The 20,689-nt window shown below is 51.3% G+C and overlaps 7 protein-coding genes across 7 annotated transcripts; 5 read left to right on the forward strand and 2 right to left on the reverse strand.

Annotated features, from left to right (window-relative positions):
• Positions 1 to 707: 707 nt before the first annotated feature.
• ANOM_008695 (mitochondrial fission process 1 family protein) lies at positions 708 to 2,460 on the reverse strand (the record flags this gene model as incomplete). Its single annotated transcript, XM_015553951.1, has 5 exons — positions 708 to 1,019; positions 1,085 to 1,336; positions 1,402 to 1,630; positions 1,837 to 2,336; positions 2,410 to 2,460. 5 exons carry the CDS (start codon positions 2,458 to 2,460, stop codon positions 708 to 710), a joined length of 1,344 nt encoding a protein of 447 aa, XP_015403226.1.
• A 148-nt stretch (positions 2,461 to 2,608) lies between these two features.
• On the forward strand, positions 2,609 to 3,613 carry ANOM_008696 (uncharacterized protein; the record flags this gene model as incomplete). Its single annotated transcript, XM_015553952.1, has 3 exons — positions 2,609 to 2,768; positions 2,897 to 3,021; positions 3,256 to 3,613. Coding segments are annotated over 3 exons (318 nt in total), but the record flags the coding sequence as incomplete, so codon positions are not given.
• Positions 3,614 to 3,862: 249 nt separating this feature from the next.
• ANOM_008697 (histidinol-phosphatase) lies at positions 3,863 to 6,082 on the forward strand (the record flags this gene model as incomplete). The annotated part of the gene is made up of 5 exons (XM_015553953.1): positions 3,863 to 4,275; positions 4,369 to 4,633; positions 4,990 to 5,211; positions 5,263 to 5,799; positions 5,855 to 6,082. The coding sequence occupies 5 exons, from the start codon at positions 3,863 to 3,865 to the stop codon at positions 6,080 to 6,082; spliced, it is 1,665 nt and encodes a 554-aa protein (XP_015403225.1).
• A 424-nt stretch (positions 6,083 to 6,506) lies between these two features.
• Positions 6,507 to 7,209, forward strand: ANOM_008698 (uncharacterized protein; the record flags this gene model as incomplete). Its single annotated transcript, XM_015553954.1, has 2 exons — positions 6,507 to 6,654; positions 6,824 to 7,209. The coding sequence occupies 2 exons, from the start codon at positions 6,507 to 6,509 to the stop codon at positions 7,207 to 7,209; spliced, it is 534 nt and encodes a 177-aa protein (XP_015403227.1).
• Positions 7,210 to 9,217: 2,008 nt separating this feature from the next.
• On the forward strand, positions 9,218 to 10,890 carry ANOM_008699 (sugar porter family MFS transporter; the record flags this gene model as incomplete). The annotated part of the gene is made up of 5 exons (XM_015553955.1): positions 9,218 to 9,266; positions 9,319 to 9,768; positions 9,820 to 10,144; positions 10,195 to 10,489; positions 10,549 to 10,890. The coding sequence occupies 5 exons, from the start codon at positions 9,218 to 9,220 to the stop codon at positions 10,888 to 10,890; spliced, it is 1,461 nt and encodes a 486-aa protein (XP_015403228.1).
• Positions 10,891 to 13,794: 2,904 nt separating this feature from the next.
• On the forward strand, positions 13,795 to 16,219 carry ANOM_008700 (uncharacterized protein; the record flags this gene model as incomplete). The annotated part of the gene is made up of 5 exons (XM_015553956.1): positions 13,795 to 13,974; positions 14,054 to 14,789; positions 14,928 to 15,354; positions 15,411 to 15,696; positions 15,752 to 16,219. 5 exons carry the CDS (start codon positions 13,795 to 13,797, stop codon positions 16,217 to 16,219), a joined length of 2,097 nt encoding a protein of 698 aa, XP_015403220.1.
• A 2,800-nt stretch (positions 16,220 to 19,019) lies between these two features.
• ANOM_008701 (alpha/beta hydrolase) lies at positions 19,020 to 20,505 on the reverse strand (the record flags this gene model as incomplete). Its single annotated transcript, XM_015553957.1, has 4 exons — positions 19,020 to 19,875; positions 19,941 to 20,049; positions 20,101 to 20,239; positions 20,308 to 20,505. 4 exons carry the CDS (start codon positions 20,503 to 20,505, stop codon positions 19,020 to 19,022), a joined length of 1,302 nt encoding a protein of 433 aa, XP_015403221.1.
• Between the last annotated feature and the right edge of the window lie 184 nt (positions 20,506 to 20,689).

The following is a 20,689-nucleotide window of genomic DNA, read 5'->3' on the forward strand; positions in this document are numbered from 1 at the left end:
TCTTTTTTTTCTCCTTTCTTACTCTCCTTGATGGTGATCCAGTGCAAAAGACCTTGGCCCCACCAAATCTTATTATTTACCGTAAAGAATTTTTTTGTATTCTTTGATTTGGACCTCCTCTCCCGCTCTCTAATGGATGGGTGGTAAGGTATCTGTGACGAGTGATGTCGTACTATCCTACACTACCCCCTTGTTCCCTCTTGTCCGTGTTCCTATTGTTCCCTGACCGGATGGAGTTTCCTTCTGTCGCTTGTCCATGTGTATACAGTTGTATAGTGCCAGTAGAAAGCGAAATGAGCCATGCGTCGGCATGGATTGAATGATTTTGAGTATGTTCCCGTCGTGTGGATGTAGGTGGAATGGTCGGGTTGATGGTAGCATCTGGCTGACCCACGAGTATTCGAGGCTGCACCGAGCGAGGTCTACGTCTCCCGAGAGTGTTCCTACGAGACTGATATGACTCGCTGGACCTGAGCATGCACTAGTAGAAACGATATCCCGTAGAGGAGTTGATCAAGGCAACGCAAGCGGTCGGACGAGTCTGCCACAAGGCTAAGGTATGTATGTATATATGTACATGCAAAGGTGGAAGAACAACAGAACGAAAGGAAAAGCACGAAAGAAAGAGGCACCAACGCTCCCATGCATAAAGGAAACAGACAAGCCAAGATCTGAAAGAAATGAAACCAGGAAACGACGCGTCACGATTACTCCGTCTTCTTTTTCGAGTCCTCCTTTCCCCCCAATCCCAGCAAGGCCAACGGTCCTTTCTGTCCGCGTTCCTCGAGCTCCTTCTTCCGCTCTTCCCTCGCCTGACGGCGTTCCGCCTTGTATTCTTCCCAGGAGTGGGTGGTGAGGGCGGTGGTGCTGGCATCGGCGTCGGTCTGCGCTGGGGGCAGCGGACGGACGGCATCCTCGCCGGCGTAGGCGCGGATGGCGGCGCGGAAGGACCACTCGACGGCCTCGTCGACGGGTTCGTCGAAGATGTACGGGAGGAAGGGGACGACGGAGAGACCAAGCTGAGCGAACGGCTCTGTTAGCACTCCCATTCAGATCACAACGCACAGCGAAAAGGAAAACTCACTCCAATAGGCGCCCAAGTGCGGAACCAGACACTCTTGGAATTTTTCAAGGCGCGGCCCGAATATTTCACCACGGAATGAATGGTCAGAGCGGGTAGTCCCATACTAGCGATGCTCTGGAACACGGCACGCTTGGCCATGACCACACGGTAATCCTCGATGAGCGGAATCCGAGTCGTGGGCCAGGGCTCCAGGGAATCCGACTCCCCCGTGGAGGAGCGTAACGAGCCGCCGACATTGCCGGTAGCCATGCCCTTGATGACTTGATCTTGGGTGAGATCCTTGGCGTCCTTGTAGGCCTCGCCGGGCGCGCGAGCACGCGCCGATTGCGCAGGTAGGCCTTGTAGCCTTCATGGGCAACATCGCCGATCAGGTACGACCAGGAGATAGCGTAGGCGGAGCGCACCAGATATGGATGAGCTACGGGACGGAAGGATTCGCCTATGTCCGAGGTATAGGCGACGTAACGATGGGCGGAGAGCAACACGGTGCGGAGTCGATTGGCGTATCCGGCATATCGGTAGGGAGTGTCGGTGGAATCCACGGAGCTATTGTTGTTGGGCAGATGATGATTCGGTTAGTGCGAGAGTCTTGTGCCAGTCCTTAGTGGGAACAACAACGAAGAGGAAGGAAGTGTGTTTGGGTACTCGCAGGAAACCCCTGATTTACTGATGGATGCATTGACGTAACGAGGTTTCCTTTTTGCGGGGACAAGGAACAGTGTGGGGAAGAAGAAAGAAGAACCACAACATACTAGGACGAGTAGATGTCATCATAGAAGCCGTCGTCGTGATCCACGAGTTGCTGTAGTTGCGGAGGCAGTTTCTCTCGGGGAATGGGCTTCTCCGGCGAGTCCTCAGGCTGGGACTGTGATCCCCAGAGCATGATGATGATGATGATGATCGTATGGACTTCGTGCGCGTTACAGTCGTCGGGGCCGTGCGAGTAGTCGTATCGACTGTCCGATTCCGAGATGAGTGAATAGGAGAGACTTGAATGAGGGAGGAGGACCGGAGTGGATGCTAATGAAGGAATCCCCAACGTGCCATAGCATAGCCGCACACGCTTGCCGACCAGCTCCAGCTCCAGCGAGGAAGAGTTCACTTCCCCCGAGGTTGTTTCTTCCTGTGATCCGGACGCTCCCTCATGTTTCTGTCGTTTGGTTTCTTTTCGTTTGCTCTTTCCCGTGGTTTGCGAGCAGCTCTTCCTTTCCTCAGAGAGTGATCCCTGGCCTCCATTGACCCTTTGCCCATGCTGAAGACAAGCAACAGCGAAGGATGCGGCCGGATGGCATGACCGATCTCTTCCGACGTCATGGCCGCGGAACCTCGGATAGACCCGGGAGAGTTTCCCGTGACGGCGGCTGGCTCAGGTGCATTGCGGATGGCGATGACTAAGATAGTGTACATAACTACGCAGATGGTTAGTGCACTCGTTATGCGACTAGCAGTTCCTGTGCAGGACTGAACGGTGGCTGGTGCACCAGCCACCGGCCTGCACCGCCTCAGCCTGAGTAAGCCCCTGCAATCCGAAACCCGAACCTCGCCTTTCCTTGAGATCATTTCGCTTCACTGCCTCTCCGCCGTTGTTTCGTCCCTCCACTCCCCCGTCTCAATCAACTCCCGTCTACCCGTCATCATGGTTGTCTACTACCAGCTCGCCGGCAAGCAAGTCGGCTCCCACGTGGTATGTCCCTAATGCTGCCTCGCCGGCTCCCCTGGCTCCAAAGTCTGTTCGCCGCGTGATGGAGCTGCGATGGTCTTGACGGCCTTGCGTGGAAGATCCCCCCGTTGCTGATCCTGTCGTTCTCCTAGCTTGCCATGGGTGTTCTCGGCTCCCTCTTCGGTGGTGTCTACCTCGCCACCCGCGGTGGCTCTCAGCCCAAGCAGGCCGCTCCCCCAATCCAGGCTTCTTCCAAGGACGAGGAGACCTTCATCCAGTATGTCCTCTCTCCCTCTCTCCATTCCATACCTCCTTCCCGACGGGTGACGTCGGATGCTGTTGCGTCTATTGCGTCTGTTGCAATCGTCTTGGAGCAATGAGCGACGACAGTGTCATTGTACCAGCATTGAGCTAGTCCACGGCCGGGAAACAGAATCACAACCCGGCCAATCCGCCATCAGGTCGTTCTACGGGAGCCATGAAACCTCGCTAACCATGCGGTCAACCACAGGGACTTCCTGAAGCAAGTGAACGGAAGCGGGGAGGAGAAGAAGAGCGGCCATTAAGATCTCCGAAGGAGGAGAAATGAATCGAGGACCGTCCCGGAGCCCACGAAATCTTGACTACGACTCTCCCTGACTTGAAGAGCGTCAATCGTCTGATCCGAAACAGGATGGCAACTGGGGCGGGCCTTGTATTATGTGTCGAACTGCTGGGCGGCTTGTACCAGTGGCGAGGTGTGTGATCTGTACATATAGAGGTATACACCGCATTGAGCTATGTTCTTCTATGCTGGTAATCATCAACAAGAGTTGGAGAATCGTGTCCGGTGCACCGTTGGTTTCGTAGGGCGGTTTGACCGCCGATCCATGCGTGGCGTAGACCGTTTGATAGGCGATATTTTCATGTACCTTTGCTATAGCAATCTAAACTACTGCTCCATACATGATCGAATTCGACTCGACGCATCCACCAAAGTCGACCGAACCTGGCGTCACCCACGGAGTCACCTGACCCCGCCGTAAGTGGTTGCGGCCAGAAAGATTCTCTCGATCCTCTCACTCCTCATCCGCACACCGACCGACCCCTCACGCCAGCTGCACTCCGCCGTGGCCACCATGAAACCGCTGCCCTTTCCGGTGGCCCTGAATATCGGTACGGACATCGTACATCTCCCCCGTATCACGCGCCTCCTCCACCGCGGCGACTACCTGACACGCTTCACGCGACGCATCCTCCACGACCATGAACAACGCGACTTCCGCACTCGCTTTGCCCTGCCGGCTGCCACGAATCCGCCAAACCCACGCGCGAATCCGAATCCGAATATCACGGACATGGCCCGCTGGCTCGCTGGTCGGTTCGCCGCCAAGGAAGCCGCACGCAAGGCTGCACCGAATGGAGCGGCGAGCCTGGGATGGAAGGACGTAATGGTACGGGTGAGCGAGACGGACAGGGGCAGACCGGAAATAGTCTACTTGGACGGAGAGACGCCCCGCATTGGGAAGCTGTCCATCTCACACGATGGGGAGTACGTTATTGCTACTGTTCTGGCGGTCGGATGAGGTTGATCTCTGGGGCGTGGGATGACCATCTGTCCTGCCTGAGAGATCACATATCACAGCTCGGACCAGATGGGATGCGAGCTTCGCTCCATGGGTTTAAACCGCTCGTCGGCGCGGTGGCTACGTGTCTCGTCTACTGGGAGTGGGATTGGACATTGGAGTGGAGGACAAGGTACCTCGGTGCGTCTAACCGTGGAGCATTCCCGTTGCAACAACCTCAGCGACAATCCAGCCCTTCGATGGGAAGCACTACGAGGTTGGCGATATGGCTACAGTCAGGGCAGGCGCTTGGGCACATCTGCAACCCGTATGTGTCGAGCCGAGGTACATGTCTACCATGGAACGACAGGACGACGTCCTTTATGGACGGAGTAGCAGTTCAACAGAGAGGTGAATTCAAGACGCTTTGTAGAGTGTATGTAATCTATCAGGATTGATCCGGTGGGACCGGGACAGTTCATGAACCAGTCTTCCGATTTGTCCGCGCATCATCTCCATCGCCCCATCCTCTTCGATCAGGATTTCCCATCATCTCCACCACTGCATGCAATCAGTCGTGCGGTACGCGACGCACATCGTGACATCAGGATTGGAGTGTCTCTCCGGACGTATTTGATAACGGTCGTCAAAGTCTCAACCGGCTGCCCGCACCCATCTGAGTCATCGCGGGGTAAATAAAGTGTCTGTGCATTGATTCGGCATCCAAAAGACCTCACTCCTTCATCGTCAACTCCACATCGGCAATGCCTTTCTCACATCATAGCCACTCCGGGCAATTCTGCCCGGGGCACGCCAAAGACTCGCTGGAGGAGGTCATCCAGCTCGCCATCACCAAGAAATTCCAGGTCTTCTGCCTGACCGAGCACATGCCGCGGGCCCAAGAAGATTTCTATCCAGAAGAGGTACCTCGCCTGACGCTCCACGGTAATCCGCACAGCTAACGGTGGCGGTAGATCGAGGCAGGCAACACGGAGACGGGCCTGGTGGCCAACGAAGCCGCGTACTTCCAGGAGGCGCAACGGCTGCGCGAAAAGTATGCAGACCGGATCAAAATCCTGATCGGGTTCGAAATCGACTGGATCCGTCCGGAATCCCGCACACTCATTGAGGCATCTCTGGCGCGTCACCCCTTCGAGTTCTTCATGGGCTCCGTCCACCACACGTTGACGATCCCCATCGACTACGACCGGGATATGTACGTGCAAGCGCGGGATCTGGCCGGCGGTACGGACGAACAGCTCTTCCAGGTGTACTTCGATGAGCAGTATGAGATGCTGCGGCAGCTGAAGCCGCTAGTCGTGGGGCATTTCGATCTGATCCGGCTGAAGAGCGACGACCCCGAACGCAGCTTTACCCAGTGGCCTGCCGTTTGGGAACGCATCCTGCGGAATCTAGACTTCGTCGCCTCATACGGCGGGCTGTTGGAGTTGAATTCGGCTGCACTGCGGAAGGGCATGAGCGAGCCGTATCCCAAGGCGGAGATTTGCAAGGTATGCTGCGCCACCCCCAGGAAGAAAGCGTCAGCGATAAGACTAATGACCGTAGGAATTCCTGGCGCGAGGAGGTCGTTTCTGTTTGTCCGATGACAGCCATGGGCTCGACCAGGTGGGGTTGAACTTCCATCGTGTGCTGGCCTTTGTGGAAGCCGTAGGTATCTCGACGTTGCATTATTTGGATTTGGCAGATGAGCCGGCCGTGGACGACCGATTTCCGCGGACCCAGATTCGGTCAATATCATTGGAGGAGATGAAGACGTTGGCATTTTGGCAGTAGCCGACGGAGCTGTCGTGTTGGTGCTAGATCTAGAGATACCGTTCGTTATGCATGCCGGGAGGAAACTATCCCAGGCTATCCTTTGTAGCTAATTTTCACATTGTTCCACGTGGCTGAGTGAGCGTTGGGTTTCATTGAGAGATCCTATCAACCATGGCCCAGTCACAACGGTTGTCGGGTTTACCACCTGTGCTGGTGAAAGCTTTTCCTCGCTGAACTCAAGTTTTGCCCTCACATAGCCAGCAGTTGGTGGCATAACTGTAATGCCAAAGTCTTTACTTGTGTATTTACTCGGTTATCACAATACGTCCATGACCGCTAATGCAAGGCTGCGCGACTTGGATTGAATTAAAGCTAGAAATCAGGGTCAACATGACCAGACTACTCGAATTTGCGAGTCGTCTGACAGTCTTCTAGGACGACGATGGCTAGATTCCCAGCAATCCCCGCGGATGAGCGCACCCTATCCACGGACTTCATTAAAGCATTCGACAAACCTTCGCTCACCCGCCTTCACAGCTGGAATGGCACGATGCTTTTGGCCCGCTCCTGGGTCCTGATGCTTCTTTGCCGTAAGTTTCGCTTTCAGAAGATGATCTTCCCACGTCGTGACTGGGGCGAAGGCTGATGTGATGTTGGACAGTTACGCGGAGGATCTGGTGAAGCCATGGTTCAACCTCACTTTTGCCATCGCTGACAGGAGAGATTCATGATCAAGGAGAGAGAGCTTGTGACTCGCAGTTCTGACCGAGTATGACACGCCGTATGTCTTGTACGCGCATGCCGAGAATGCCTTGGCGGCTGGACTGTCGCGAGAGCAAATTCAGCAAGCGGTACATGGAAGGGTCCCCGGCGGACTCGACGAACAGGAGAGAATGGTACAGTTGTGGCGACCAATGCAGGATGAGGAATATGATGAGGCTGTCGGGATCCTTGGTCGCGAGCGAATCGCCGGGCTGGTCCACATTGCAAGTCTATACATCTATGCCGTAATGTTGACGAACATTGGCAGCGATGGTGATGTTCCACCCACGAAGGAAGGCAGTTTCATTGCGACCAAGAATCCCGCTTTGGGGGAATGGGTTTCTTGGGGAGGATGCTGCATACAGATAAAGCTGCGTGCATGAGTCTTTTGCCTTATGTTAGAGATACAAGCCTCTCTCGCATATGTTAGGGTCAACATTACTCCGAAGATAGAGATCATCTCTCTAGTCAGTTGCCTTGGGCTGCTTCCCGTTCTCTCGTAACGATGTTCCCTAGGACTGAGACCTCCATATCCCCAGCAGATCAAACACAGGCATATCCGCTGTAAAATCCTTCACCATCCAACTCTAGAGGTCCACTACCGTCAATGAACCGGTATGTAATGGTTGTTCGATCTTCCGTCTGTGTTGGGGTCTCAAGGGTCGTTGGCAGAACCTCTACAATGCATTGATAATGAGCTTACCTGCCATAGAGGTTGACTCGGCCTGTCAGCAACTTGTGGATACTATTCTCTTCGACACAACTGACTCCGGACTGGAAGATACTCCATTATGTAGGTGAAAGTGACCCCAGAAGGAAGAGCGGAAAACAGCTGGGACATCCACATTCCGGTTCACGTTCACTGACGACAATACCCTCTGAGGAAGGATCGGAGATGCATCGAGTGACGGGTCGTAAAAGTCAGTCGGACACCACCAGTATCTCTGCCTGAGTGAATGGCGAGTAGAGGTTGGTAGAGATGAGCCGTCTTGCACCGTTTCTCTTAGTGAGTAATGCACCAATGAGGAGAATGCCTAGATCTCGTGAGACGGCTTTCTCGCCGTGTGCGGGTTGGCTATATCGCCCAAACGTATACTTCGGGTTTATAGGATATGCAAGCTGTCAGCTTGTGCCACTGCATGATTCACATTACACATGAAAGCGCCAGCCAAGACTGCCAATCCACAGATACTTCAGATACCTCTGTCCAAGAGCTTTCCCGGTTTTACCTGTGTAGGGGGCCGCATGATCAGTCTTCTGCATGGCGTACAGAAAGGAACCCCTCGTGCAAGCCATAATACGTTCTAAAACAGTGACGAAGTCTGCAAAACCCTTACACTGGCCAGATTTCCAGTAGCTCCAGTCAAAGTGGCTCCCTCACGGCTCCCTCACGAAGTTGCAGTCATCGGCGTGGGCCAGTCGGAGGAATTGCGTTGATCTTGACAATCGCCAGTAATATTGAAGCGGTGACTAGAAGGACTGCAGATGTTCTGCTGGTGAACAACGTCAGATCATCCAACAGGCAATTGTCGGGGCCAGGATATCGCGCTTTGCTACTTGGAGTGCTGTCAACTGGGAGAGATCTCACGGCCATTGTGCAGAGTATCGAACGCCTGTTTATGAAACGGAGAAACTTTGTGCTCAGCTCCTGTTCGAGAAACAAGTATAGGTGATCCGCTTAGAGGGATACCAAGCGCCGAGCTTCTTATATTGGTCTCTGGTACCGGGCATAGTAGTGCTATCTCGGTGCGGATCACACAACGCCCGGTGCTTCCTCGGGTAGCAAAAAAAAACAATTTCGCTTTAATCTGTCTATGTTCGATGTCTCTCAGTCTGAAACTTTCTCTGGTTGCTCTTGAATTATCTTCCTGGCCTCCACTTTGATCCCAACAGACAGGACATGGCTATCTAGCCCGAAGATAGATACGATGTATCTACAATCAGGAAACCACAACTGGGATTTAGAATGAGGTTAGAGTCCAAGGGAACATCAGAGCCAGGGTCTAACTTTTGTATCCAACTTCCTGTCGGCTTGTTCTTACCCGAGACCCTGTTGATGGGCAGAAAAGCCTGGCTTCGTTCACTTCGGACAAGGGGACATACCAAACTCTCTCTCTCCACTCTCTGCTCCGCATCACCTCATCTTCATCGTAAGGTATAGCCCTGGGCTTGATCTGCTAGCTGAACTCTATCATACGCTCGGGTTAACATTCCCCGTGTATCCCCGCATTTTGTGCCAGGCGTCTATTGCTTAAAAGCTATACTCCGCATACGCATCGAGGGAATGTAGCCTCGGTGCTATATAACTTCCTTCAGGACATTGCAGAAGACCTTCTATGTTTTCCCTACTATAGCTGAACGAACTTAATTCCCGGCCACTATTGTCTCACTATGTTGCCTTTCAAGACTGTATTTTCCGCTGTTTTCTTGGCTGTAGGAGGTTGGTCAAGGGTTCCTTAACACCAGCTCTCCGTACTTAAGCTCGTCACTAGGCTTCCTCTTCGGCTATGATAGCGGTATCATTACCTCCACGATCTCGCTACCCACATTCCAAGAGTACTTCACCAATCCCAGCGACACCGTCACGGGTGGTATTGTTTCAGCATTCCAAGGAGGCGCCATTCTCGGTACAATGGTGAACATGGTCTGCGCGGACTGGTTAGGTCGAAAATGGACAATCCTGGCGGGTTCTGTTATCTCCTGTCTAGGCTGTGCCTTACAGGCTGGTGCCGTGAACATGGCGATGCTTATTGTTGGCCGCTTCATTGCTGGAATGGCCGTGGGAATGCTCACAGCTACGATCCCCATGTACGCTGCTGAGTTGTCTGAGCCAAAATGGCGTGCCACCCTTTCCGGGTTGCTTCAATGGATGTTGAGCTGGGGGTTTCTTGTTGCCCAGTGGCTTGGATACGGTTGTTCCTTTGCCTCTACGGAATTTTCATGTATTGTCTCCGGGCTTAATGGGATCAACGGACCGTACTGATTCATTCCAGGGAGATTCCCGCTCGCCTTTCAGAACATACCCGGTCTGATTCTAATTGCCGGCATTTGGTTTCTCGATGAGTCGCCACGTTGGCTGATGGAGAAGGATAGATATGAAGAGGCCAAGACAGTCCTTACACGGCTGCGAGGTAATGCCTCTCCTGGGCTAGTCGAGCTGGAATTCTGCGAGATCCGAGACGTCATCGACGCCGACCGTGCTGCTGGCAATACCTCTTGGAGGACCATCGTGACGAAACCATCCTGGCGTCGTCGATTGATTCTTGGGTGTGGTGTACAGGCATTTGGACCTCTCTCCGGCATCAACGTGATTAATTAGTCCGTATCCAGGTTACTCGACAGGTTTGGATCCGTGCTAACCTGCCTAGTTACGGTCCCCGAATTTATGAGATCCTGGGGATCGACAATCAGACTTCGCTCATGATCATCGGGATCAGTGGCGCGCTTGCCATTGTGTATTGCACCATCTGTCTATACCTCGTGGACAAGGTTGGACGTGTTAAGCCGCTGATTGTGTCTGCTGCGTTTCTCGCCGCGTCTCTGCTCGTCAACGCCGTCCAAGCCCAATACATGGATGCCAATAACCCACACCAGCTGCGGTCCATGGTCGCCATGAATTTCGTATTTAGTCTCTTCTACACTCCTTTGGGTATCATTTCTTGGGTAGGCATTCATTCCTGCATCCAATGCTGCCTCCATCACCCTAACCCGCTATCTGCTAGGTTTACCCGGCTGAAATCTTCCCCGTTGAAGTGCGCGCGCTGGGGAATGCCCTTACCACCTTCACCAACTGGACGGTCAACTTAATCTTCGCACAGTTCACTCCCGTCGCGCTGTCCTCAGTGGGCTTCAAGTACTTTTACCTGTTCTTCGCGCTGAATCTCATCGCGATGACCTGCTACTACTTCTTCTATCCCGAGACGAAAGGGCGCACTCTGGAGCAGATCGATGAACTGTTCGGTGACCAGCTCGTACCGCACGCTCTGGAAGATCCTGTTGGCGCACAGGCAGCCATGGAAAAGGAGGCACAGGTGGCCCATGTAGAGAATGAGGGGCAGAAATGACCTGGCACTAGATACTTAGCGCATCGTCTGGGCAAGTGAAGACCGTCATGCCACTCTCCTCTCTTGGCCGAGTAGCTTGACTCTGGGTAGAACCGCAAGCCAGTGGGCTCTCGTATCTTAATAGTGCCAATGCGGGCACTAAATGCCTGCAGCGGCGAAAGACCAATGGGCATCTGAGAACGCCGCCGCCTAAAACCCTAAAGAGATATCGAGGAAATTAAAGACGCGTTGAATGTCCAATGCGGGGGGGTCAAAGACCGCTCAGCAATCGTTAGGTCAATCGATGGCATTCTCATTCGAACCGAATAGAGGCGGTATGTAAGGATGGCAATGTGCCAGGTTTTCGCAGCCTGCGAGGGCTCCACTTAGAGAACGTAGTTTTAATGCAGGTGAGTAAGTCTCGGGATATCATAGCAGTGACAGCACATCAGGTCGGCAAATGCTATTTCTAAAACATAGAACCTAAGAAGTCGAATGGCACCTTTGGGTACGTGCTCCCGTCTTCACATCAGTGGGCCATTACGCATCCTCTTGGCTGTGATGGGTGGCGACGGCTTTACCATCATCCTCCCCAGGTGGGAAGTGTGATGCACCTCTGGTAGTATGCCTGGTCTGTGCGGAGCATAAAATGTCGAGAACACTTTGTCGGTCTAAAGCTACAGCATTCCTCCGAGAAGACCAGAAGTCCTTGCATTCTGCAGGAAAGGGGTCGTAGCGAAGACCTTAACCGAGAGATCTACTCCTAGCGTAGCTCAAGACTTTCCAGGTTCTAGGATATTGCGTGGCCTATTAACAGCGATCCATAGCAGTCTCCATACAGAGAATTCCCCACGCATGGATGGCTGCATCTGGCAACATGGAGTAATCGATTGGGAGGTTTTGCTTCCCTAGGAACTATGGATGATTCCTCTGATTCGGAGGCAATGGAGTGCTTTGCCGACGTAACTGCGAAGGCCCAAGCGCTCGTGCTAGTGCAATATCGGTTAGATATAGACTGGGTGTGTACGATTCAAAGCTATCCTCGTCAAGAGACGAAACTGCCAATACGCTGTAAGGGGATTCCCAGATACCTTGAGCAGCGGTAGATGCTGGAGAAATGGAAGATAAAGCATGCATTCATAATACGAGCAGGCTTCTATTCTGTTGTACAGCTTGTTCTTTTGATCCTGCATCTCGTGAAATTTCATGATGAAGGCTCGTAGTTTACTGCATGTCCTGGCTCCCATTTCTTCTGTGCTCTCTACCTTCATCTCTCCTCCACGAGCTTCCAAACCTGCTTCCGTTGAAGTTGTCGTGATATACGATGCAGACTTTCTTTGTCAATAGCGGACGTATCTTCGCACTCGCGGGAGAATATGCTCCACTTCGCTATGCTGTGCCCAGTATCTGGCTAGACGACTTTGAGAAAACCAAAGCTCTCAGTTTCAACTCTGTCTCGTTCTACGTACTCTGATTCCTCGTTGAAGAAGAGCATGGAGGCTTTTCTGTCGAAGGCGTCTTGGATCTAAAAAAATTGTTCGGCGCAGCCACCCAGACAGGCATAGATCTGATGGCCCGTCCTGGGCCGTATTTCTCCACCAAACCTTCAGGCAGAGATCTCCCTGGGTGGATACAGAGAGTCAATGACTCTTGGCTGCACCGAGAGCTGTATGGATAGCATGTACAAGATCATTGCCGATGGACGGAACTGGCGCGCCTCTGATACTCGTGCAACGAGTACTCCATGTTCAAGTGTGGGGCATTGGGTTCAGATGTAAAGTACATACAATATTTCATGGATACCTCACGCGATGGTATAACTAGCAATGGGTACAACGCTCTGGGAACTGACCTGCGTGCTGTCGATAGCTAACGCTATGATCAATGCCCCATCGGGGTGGGATGCTATGATCTATACAACTGGTCGGCTGAGTAGTCTACTGGAATGCACGCCTAGCCTTGAGCCTGAGTACTCCACATCTCACTGTGGAATCCCAAGCTGGAACCACTAGTGGATTGGGCGAGCTTGAATATTATCATTGTGGCCCAGCCAATACGAGTTGCACGCGTGGTCTTCAATAATCGTTATTCTTCCGGTGTCAAAAACTTTTAGCTAGCATCTACTCAATCGAACTGGGAAAACCTAACTTACCCAGGCCTTTATACTAATTTTGAACATGGGACCTTGATTGATGAGGGCACTGTCGTCCCCGAGAAATATTCTGAAACTAAATTGAAAGGTCAACACTTCAAACTATCGCCGAGTTACTACTCTACACGGACTGTCAAATCAGAGTCACCACATTCACGGACGACTCAGCATTTAAAGTGACCCGACCCAGCTCACTGATCAGAACGGACAGACCTTCCTCTATATTATTCGTCATACTACATATGAAAGCTACGATATCACTCCGTATAGATGAGGTTGCCAACGGGCGTAGGAAGCCGTACAGTCCCCAGACTCGGGATTCCTGAGTTCTTAACGGCCATGGCTCAAAGATATATGTGTCTGACTACAGTACTAGCATGAGACGCTTCTTAATTCCACTGCAGAGGCCTTCACCTGAAAGATATACGTAGACAGAACTGTGTTGGTTCTTCATGAGGACCGGAGAAGCTCACGGGGCTGAGGGGTTGAGCGACTTGATGGCGTCGTTCGGAACCCCAGAGTTGATCATCTGCGCGGCCTGGGAGATGAGGTTATTGAAGGTTTGATTCATGCACAGCCAATATATGGGGAAGAGTAGTCTGGACAGCGGACAAAGCCATCATGCACAAGGGCAGCAGATATTCATTGATGTATTCATATCATTCCGACAGGTCTCGGAATACAACCCTAACTCATATAGGGTTCATCCCGAGCGGAGTAAATCTGTGATTAGTAACCGGCAGGAACTCCGACTTCTCTTCTACCTCTTGACCATGACGACCGCTGATAATGCTCAATCGCAGAGGCTATTCACCATGAAGAACACTCCTAGGGGCATGGTCCGGAAGAATGGTAAACCAATCTCCTGCGAACCGTGTCGCATCTCCAAGATCCGGTGTGACCATCAACAACCAACGTGTAGACGATGTGATGTTAGGGGCTTAAGTTCTAAGGTAAGAATAAACTTATAACTTCAATTGCTGTCTGAATCTGGAGATGAACCCAGGGTAAGATACAGACTGACAGCACCAGTGCTACTACCATCCGGCCCCTTTAACTCGACCACGGAAGAAGGCACAGGCACCTCGCAGTGTGTCTCCTGTAAACCCATCGCGTGCGGATGATGAGGCCTTGGACACCTTTACCAGCCCAGATGACAGCATCGTATCAACTGGGCCTCAAATAGGCTTGACGTCTACCTCCCAACTAACGTATTTGGGGTCCACCAGTTTTATGTCAGCGTTTCACCGCGATCAACGGGATATGAGCCTCTCAACACCGAAAACTGCCCATGCATCCACTTTACGCAAGGCTTGGAGTGCGGACTTCACTCACGTGTTTCCCCGACTGGTGCAGCTTCTGCGTCCCCTCAAGCTGTATGAAGATTTAATAACCGACAAATACCATCGCAGCCCATTCACCGTCATCCCAGCTCCTCTTGTGCTTACGCCCTTACGGTTGTTGCGAAACCACTGGGACAGGGAGGGATGGCCGCATGAGGGCTTGGGGTCCCACATCACTCAGAACACAGCCACCAACGTGATCAAGGTGGAAGCGAATATGACAACGCACCAGTTTTACCGTTTGTTCACCGGTGTGAACCTGCGATGGGAGTTTGTGGGCCTCATATTCGCTCTGGCGGGGCTCGGGGCCAGCATATCCTGTCCCTCCCCATTGTTCTCTCTGAACGGTAAGGATGAAATCAGCCAGATGCCTTTGCCATGGAGATGGCAGCTGCAAGTCATGCATGTATTGAAATCTGCAGGCAGTACGACAATGTGAATGACTTGGTGGTTTGGCTGCACTACGCGTATTTCGTATTAGGATCAAATATAGACGGAGAGACGAGTAATACCAATCCACTCCACACGATTGGTGCGCAATGCACGAGGCTAACAGACAATAGACCATCATATTTACGCACAATTTGGGGACTTGGTCTCCTGCATCCATGCAATGGGCCTACACCGTCCACATCCTCCTGACTCCTCCGTCCCCTTCTTTCTCTCACAGACCCGCAAGAGGGTTTTCACAGCGTCATATCGCACCGACAAGAACCTCGCTACTTTCCTGGGAAGGCCACCTCGGCTTTCCTACCATTATTGCGACGTGGAACTACCCTTAGATCTCGATGACCATAGTCTCATCCTGGATCACCTATCCCTCGACAAAGCTGTCAGGCAGCTTACATCGGATGGATGGGGTGCTTTCAGCGGTGGTCTTCGCCCTGCCACAGTCATCCGGTTGCGATATATGATTGCGAGGTTGCGAGAGCAGGTGATGGAGCTGTCCTTGGGGCGGGGCTTCGTAGGCTCTAGAGAAAGTGAACTCCAGTAGGACAAATAGCGTAGACTTCTCGTTAGTTATGGTGAAGCTAACATGCCTGTAGGATGACCTATCAAGAGTGTAAGCGATTGTGGGATAGAGTGCCCAAGGAACTTCACTACAGCAAGCGCTCCTGGGGAGTTTTGGGCCCGCACTTGTCCATAATTAGTCTGGTCATCCATCTGGAATACCTCTATACGGTGTTCCAGGTCGAGCGCATCCGTTGCAGCGAGAGTCCCGATGCCATGACCGATCTGCTGGACTCGGCCATGCAGATTGTCTCGGCAGTCACGGACTTCACGAAGCAAAGCGATCAAGAAGGCAGCATCCGAGAGAAGTACACGTGGATTGTAAGTCATTATAACCCGTCTGTATCCCATTATCTAACCTGTTGTAACCAACTAGTTCCTTTTTTACGCTCTCCCGGCAGCAGGTGTCGTTGCAACCGAGCTCCATCGCTGTACGGTGTCCATGGTGCCACTGCCATGTTCCATGCCCCGGTCCAGGATTATCCGTGATCTAAACCTGCTTGCCTCCTGGTTCGAAAGTGCCAACCCACCGACTAGTTACACACATCAGGCGTGTGTGGAGGTCACCAAGGCCATAATCAAACTCTTAGATGATACTTTGGATTACCCGTCAGGCGGGCAGAGGGTAGATGGACCACAGCCTGGTACAGGCAATCGTCCTGGGCCGAACAGCGGTGATCAAGTTCGGGACAATTCCCATTCCATCGGGGGTTCCTTCAATACCCATGGACAAAGTGAGACCATACCAAACGTGGATACTCTCGAAACCAGTGAGGATTTCTTGAACTGGCTGGATGAGCTGGGGCTGGACACTAGCGTCCCTGAGTTCTTTGGGTGGCAGTAACATACCATAGCCATCATCGAGCCTGGAGGGGAAAGACTGAGTTGAGGGAAGCTATTCGGGATCTTTGTGAAGGGTATGCAAGAGTGACTTGTTCATTCATTCTAGGCTGTTGCTGGGACTGATTATATTGAATTATCTGGTAAGGTATAAATTGAGTCGAAAGCCGAGCTAGGATCCTTCTCACTGCAAAGCTTGGATGGCTACCACTTCTCTAGCTCTTAGCAATGGAATTCTCATCCATCTTAATCGACCACTGTTATTTGCTGTCGAGTTGAGGATGCTTCGACAGTCGCCGGTTATTTATCTTGTCAACCGGATGATACGCATCTGTTCTCCTTTTGATTATTTTTTTTTATTCTTCAAGACAACTGTTCTACGATTTGTTCACACGGTGTATCTGGCCTAAGTTCAGAAGTTGATATTAATGACAACCTCGATAAGAAAGAAAACACCATACACTCTTGGTACACAGTTCGTGCTCTTTTCCAAACAGATGTACTGTACTAACCTTGGCCAAAGAAGAACAGATCTTTCTATCCTATGAACCAACGGTAAACAAGACAAGCGACCGCCGACTGTCAAGTATCCTCATCTTCCGATCCTGAAGAAGTCTTGGTCATCCATCATGTTCTGATACAGTTGATTGTGTATAATCCTCATCGTCAGTGGACCGGCAATATTGGGACTTGTATCAATTCCTATCCTCGCAGATACTATCTGCTTTCTTTACTGCTAGCCAAGATATATCGGTATCTTTGTCTCAAAATCACTCTATATCTTCTGTAGTCTTGTAAATCTTTTTCCTTTGCTACTTATTTTTGATTCATGAACGATCACATGGATACTGCGGTAGATCAGAAATCGAGGCAGTGTCTTGAGAAGAGTCTTAGTTGCAAGGAAGCCCCGTTGTAGCGCAGAGAGGGAAGCCATCTGGATTCCTTTGGATGCAAGAATCTCCATGATATATACCGTTTTCAAGAGCTCGATAGGTCGTTTCCAGAAGCAGCTGTTGCTGTGGATAAGGGGCCTTTCCATACTGGCATCTGTAGAGTATAGGGCCATCATTCAGCGTATACGTGAGTATTAAAATTTGACCGATTCAACTACCGGGTCTAGGTGAACTCACACCCTCACTATTGATCCTATGTGGGGGGAAAATCTTAACAGACACATCGACTTTCCATCACCAACTCCCAATAGTCGGCAAGGTGCGTAACACCTCCAAGGATTTGGAGTGATAGACCAATGACTGCTATTGGAGCCAGACTATCCTGTTCCAAGGACAAATCCATAGGTAGACGGAGAGGAGCCATGAGAACTGAACGAAGAAGGCTGCACGTACAGCATGCAAGATATGAACTAGTAAGAATCTTTGCCTTGGTATAATCCTGTAGGAACGATAACCACAGCATCAAATGGGCCTTCGTGCTCGATAAAAGTCCTGGAGATTGCTCAAAGTCGCACTGAATGTCTCAGGCTTCTCCGGGTCAAAATAAGCAAACCCACCATCATTGGTGCGAAAATAGGTCGCAACCCCTGCTAGGTTGTAAGTAGGCAATCAAACAGTATGAGTACTGCCAGGGTCCATGGGGTGTGGAATTGTTCCTTCAGCAGAATCATATGAGTGCGAGTCTCCCAGTTCATAGCGGAGAGCAGCTGCTCGTCTGTTCAGCCAGTAGGTTCAACTGCAGGCTAGATATCTCACCTGTTTGTGCCTCGAGAATCTGCCATGGTAATTACAGTCGTTAGTCGTACTCAAAATCAACATGGGAAATAGAATGCTACCTGAGAGTTTGTTCAAAGTCCGTGTAAGCAGAGAAAGTGCATTTTGGATTACTAGGAACGTGGGATTCAACAATTTACTGTCGGACCGAGTGGGAGAGACTAGATCTGCATCTCTTTATGAGTGCCACCCATGAGGGGCCCAGGCTTCCAGTCAGTTGCTACAGGAAGTATCAGCGAGAGTACGAGGTATCGAGAATACCAATAGACTTTAATAATGGTTGTACATGCACGGAAAAAGCGTGTCATGTCCCAGGCATTCTCTGACCACGCCCTACGTGATATAGAGCCCCGTGTGCTTTCCGCTATTCCAGATTGGTTTCATGCTGGAAGAGGCAGATAGACTTCTCTCACAAACAATTAACCGATCTTGCAGTGAATATGGAAACTACCAAACGCCGAGACGTTATCTACTTCCAGCAGCAGGCGCGAGATCCGGAGACCGGCGAAGGGGTATTCACAGGCGGAGATGATGGGCGAGGCAACCCTACTCCTCGGCGCTGGCATGCTTGAAGTCCTTGGTACTGGGTAGGCTTTGGCTACACTTTGCTAACATTCGAAAAAGGGTTTGATACTGCGAACACAGCATTATCAGCTACGTTTTACTTTCTATGTAAACACCCCGAGGTTCTCACACCATTGACCTCTGCCTGCAGGTGGGTACAAAATCCGGGATAATTTTAATGTAAGTAGGGAGGGATCAATAGTCCAATTTTGAAAGAGACTTTAGGGCTTCAGAACACAAACACAGCGGGGCGTACTAAGTTACTATGGTTCAAGCTAGTTTCTCTTCTATATATTCATGTCGTGTTGCTCTAGTAGATGGTCTCTTGTCGCGGATGATATACTTTTCCAGGTCTCTTATAACAGTCTGAGAAGACCCAAGGTGGATCCTACGTTCTAATAGCAAGTTCAATTATATGAAGCGGTGTATCCAAGAAAAGGGGACAGCTGCATTAACCACCATCTGGCATCTACCATATACTAAAAGAGGTTAGGTTAAAGTATAACGGGTTAGCTACAAGCGCTCTTTGCCTGGCTTTCTAGGAGAGCGAAATGCGCTGAGAGGCTTGATAGTCTTAAACCAATCTTCACCAAGTACAAGGTGCTCGCGTTTGGTCATGGACTGTCTCTTCACGGCCCAGTCCTTCTCCGTAATGACAAACTTTTGCACTTCTTGCCCCAGCCATGCAGAACTAACCTCGGCGGCCTCAGCCACATTTTCAAAGGGGAATAGATGGCTGCCCTTTGGTATCACAGCTTCTTTGACCTTTCCCTGAGAGTCTCCTCCACTGCCTCCAATGCCGTGACCGCATGTTTTGATTCCTTCTCGGATCTCATCAAGTCGAAGATAGCTCTTCTCCCCCAAAACCCATATTACCGAGGGTCGAAGGGTTGGGAGGCGAAAGAATGTGGCGCGCGGCTCCGGGCGATACATAGGGATGAAAGCGGCCAGCGGGTCCATGTCGGCGTGCGTTGAACGGTCGATCTGGATTCGACCATCTGGCGTGCGTGCAGAGAAGTTTTCACGTATCTGAGCAACCATGTCCTGGTACTTAGAGGTGGTCAGAGTTACAGGTGGGTTGGCTGGGTCACTCCCTTCCAAGGGCTCGGGATGCAGAGCCGTGGGGAGGTCACGAAATCCAAACTTCGCCATGCGATCCACACAGCGGGGGTCCATCTTAGGGAACATTTTTCGATAGGCTGCCGTGGCAGCTTGGCGATTTGGCCAGACATCCTGACGGTATAACGTGAAATTAATAGCGCTTGGAGGGTCGGCACCAAAGCCCATGGTTGGCGGGTTCAACTGGATGACCGGATCCAGGAGGATGAGTGTAGTAAAGAGCCGTGGATGTAAGAAAGCCAGATTAGTTCTAGGGAGATCGAAACCATATTAGACTATCTCAGGTCGTCCCAAGTCCATGGGGCTCAAACGTACATGATATTTCCGCCGAAACTGTGGCCCAGCCCAACCAGGGGCCGGGGCATCTGCTCACGAAAGTGGTTGATCATCAAGAGAAGATCACGAGAATGGTCCATCCAGGAAACTATGTTGATCGATCAACTAACCAGCTGCTTGAGAAGGTAGTGGAACTTACAATCAGTGCTAAGCTTGTCTTCGTTGAGAATGGCGCTCATTCCCATGTTCGCCGCCTCTGCAACCCAGATGCTGCGAATCTGGAAATTGTTTTGCTCGGCGCGTTGTAGTATCTCATCCCACAGTGGCTCATACAGCTCCTATTCTACATTTAGCGGTCATCCAGGGATAACATTTAGGAGAGGGACCACTTGAAAATCATGGATACCTTGGCAAGGCCAACACCGTGGGCAGCAATGATCGTAACCGCCTCTGGAGAGAGCGGCTCTGGTCGTTCTAGAGGTGTATACTGCTTGACATGCAGCTGCAGGACGTCTTCCTGGCGGCCAGCGGTGCTCCCGGCATACTCGCGAATGTGACAGCCAGGTACGGTATGTTCGGTGATACGGAAGTTATTGGAGGACATTCTTTTGGTGCTATTCAAGTTTCGGTGTTGGATGGTCGAATCTGGGCGAGGGATGAGAAACAAAACTAGAGCAAGTGGATTGCGGGCAGTAGTAACTACTGGCTATTTATACCATTCAATGATCGATAAGACCATTAAATAAGAGGGAAAAAAGAAAAAAAAAAAGGAAAGGAAAGAAAAAAGA

The sequence above is a fragment of the Aspergillus nomiae genome (assembly GCF_001204775.2).
Source record: "Aspergillus nomiae NRRL 13137 chromosome Unknown contig00358, whole genome shotgun sequence".
Lineage (NCBI taxonomy): Eukaryota > Fungi > Ascomycota > Eurotiomycetes > Eurotiales > Aspergillaceae > Aspergillus > Aspergillus nomiae.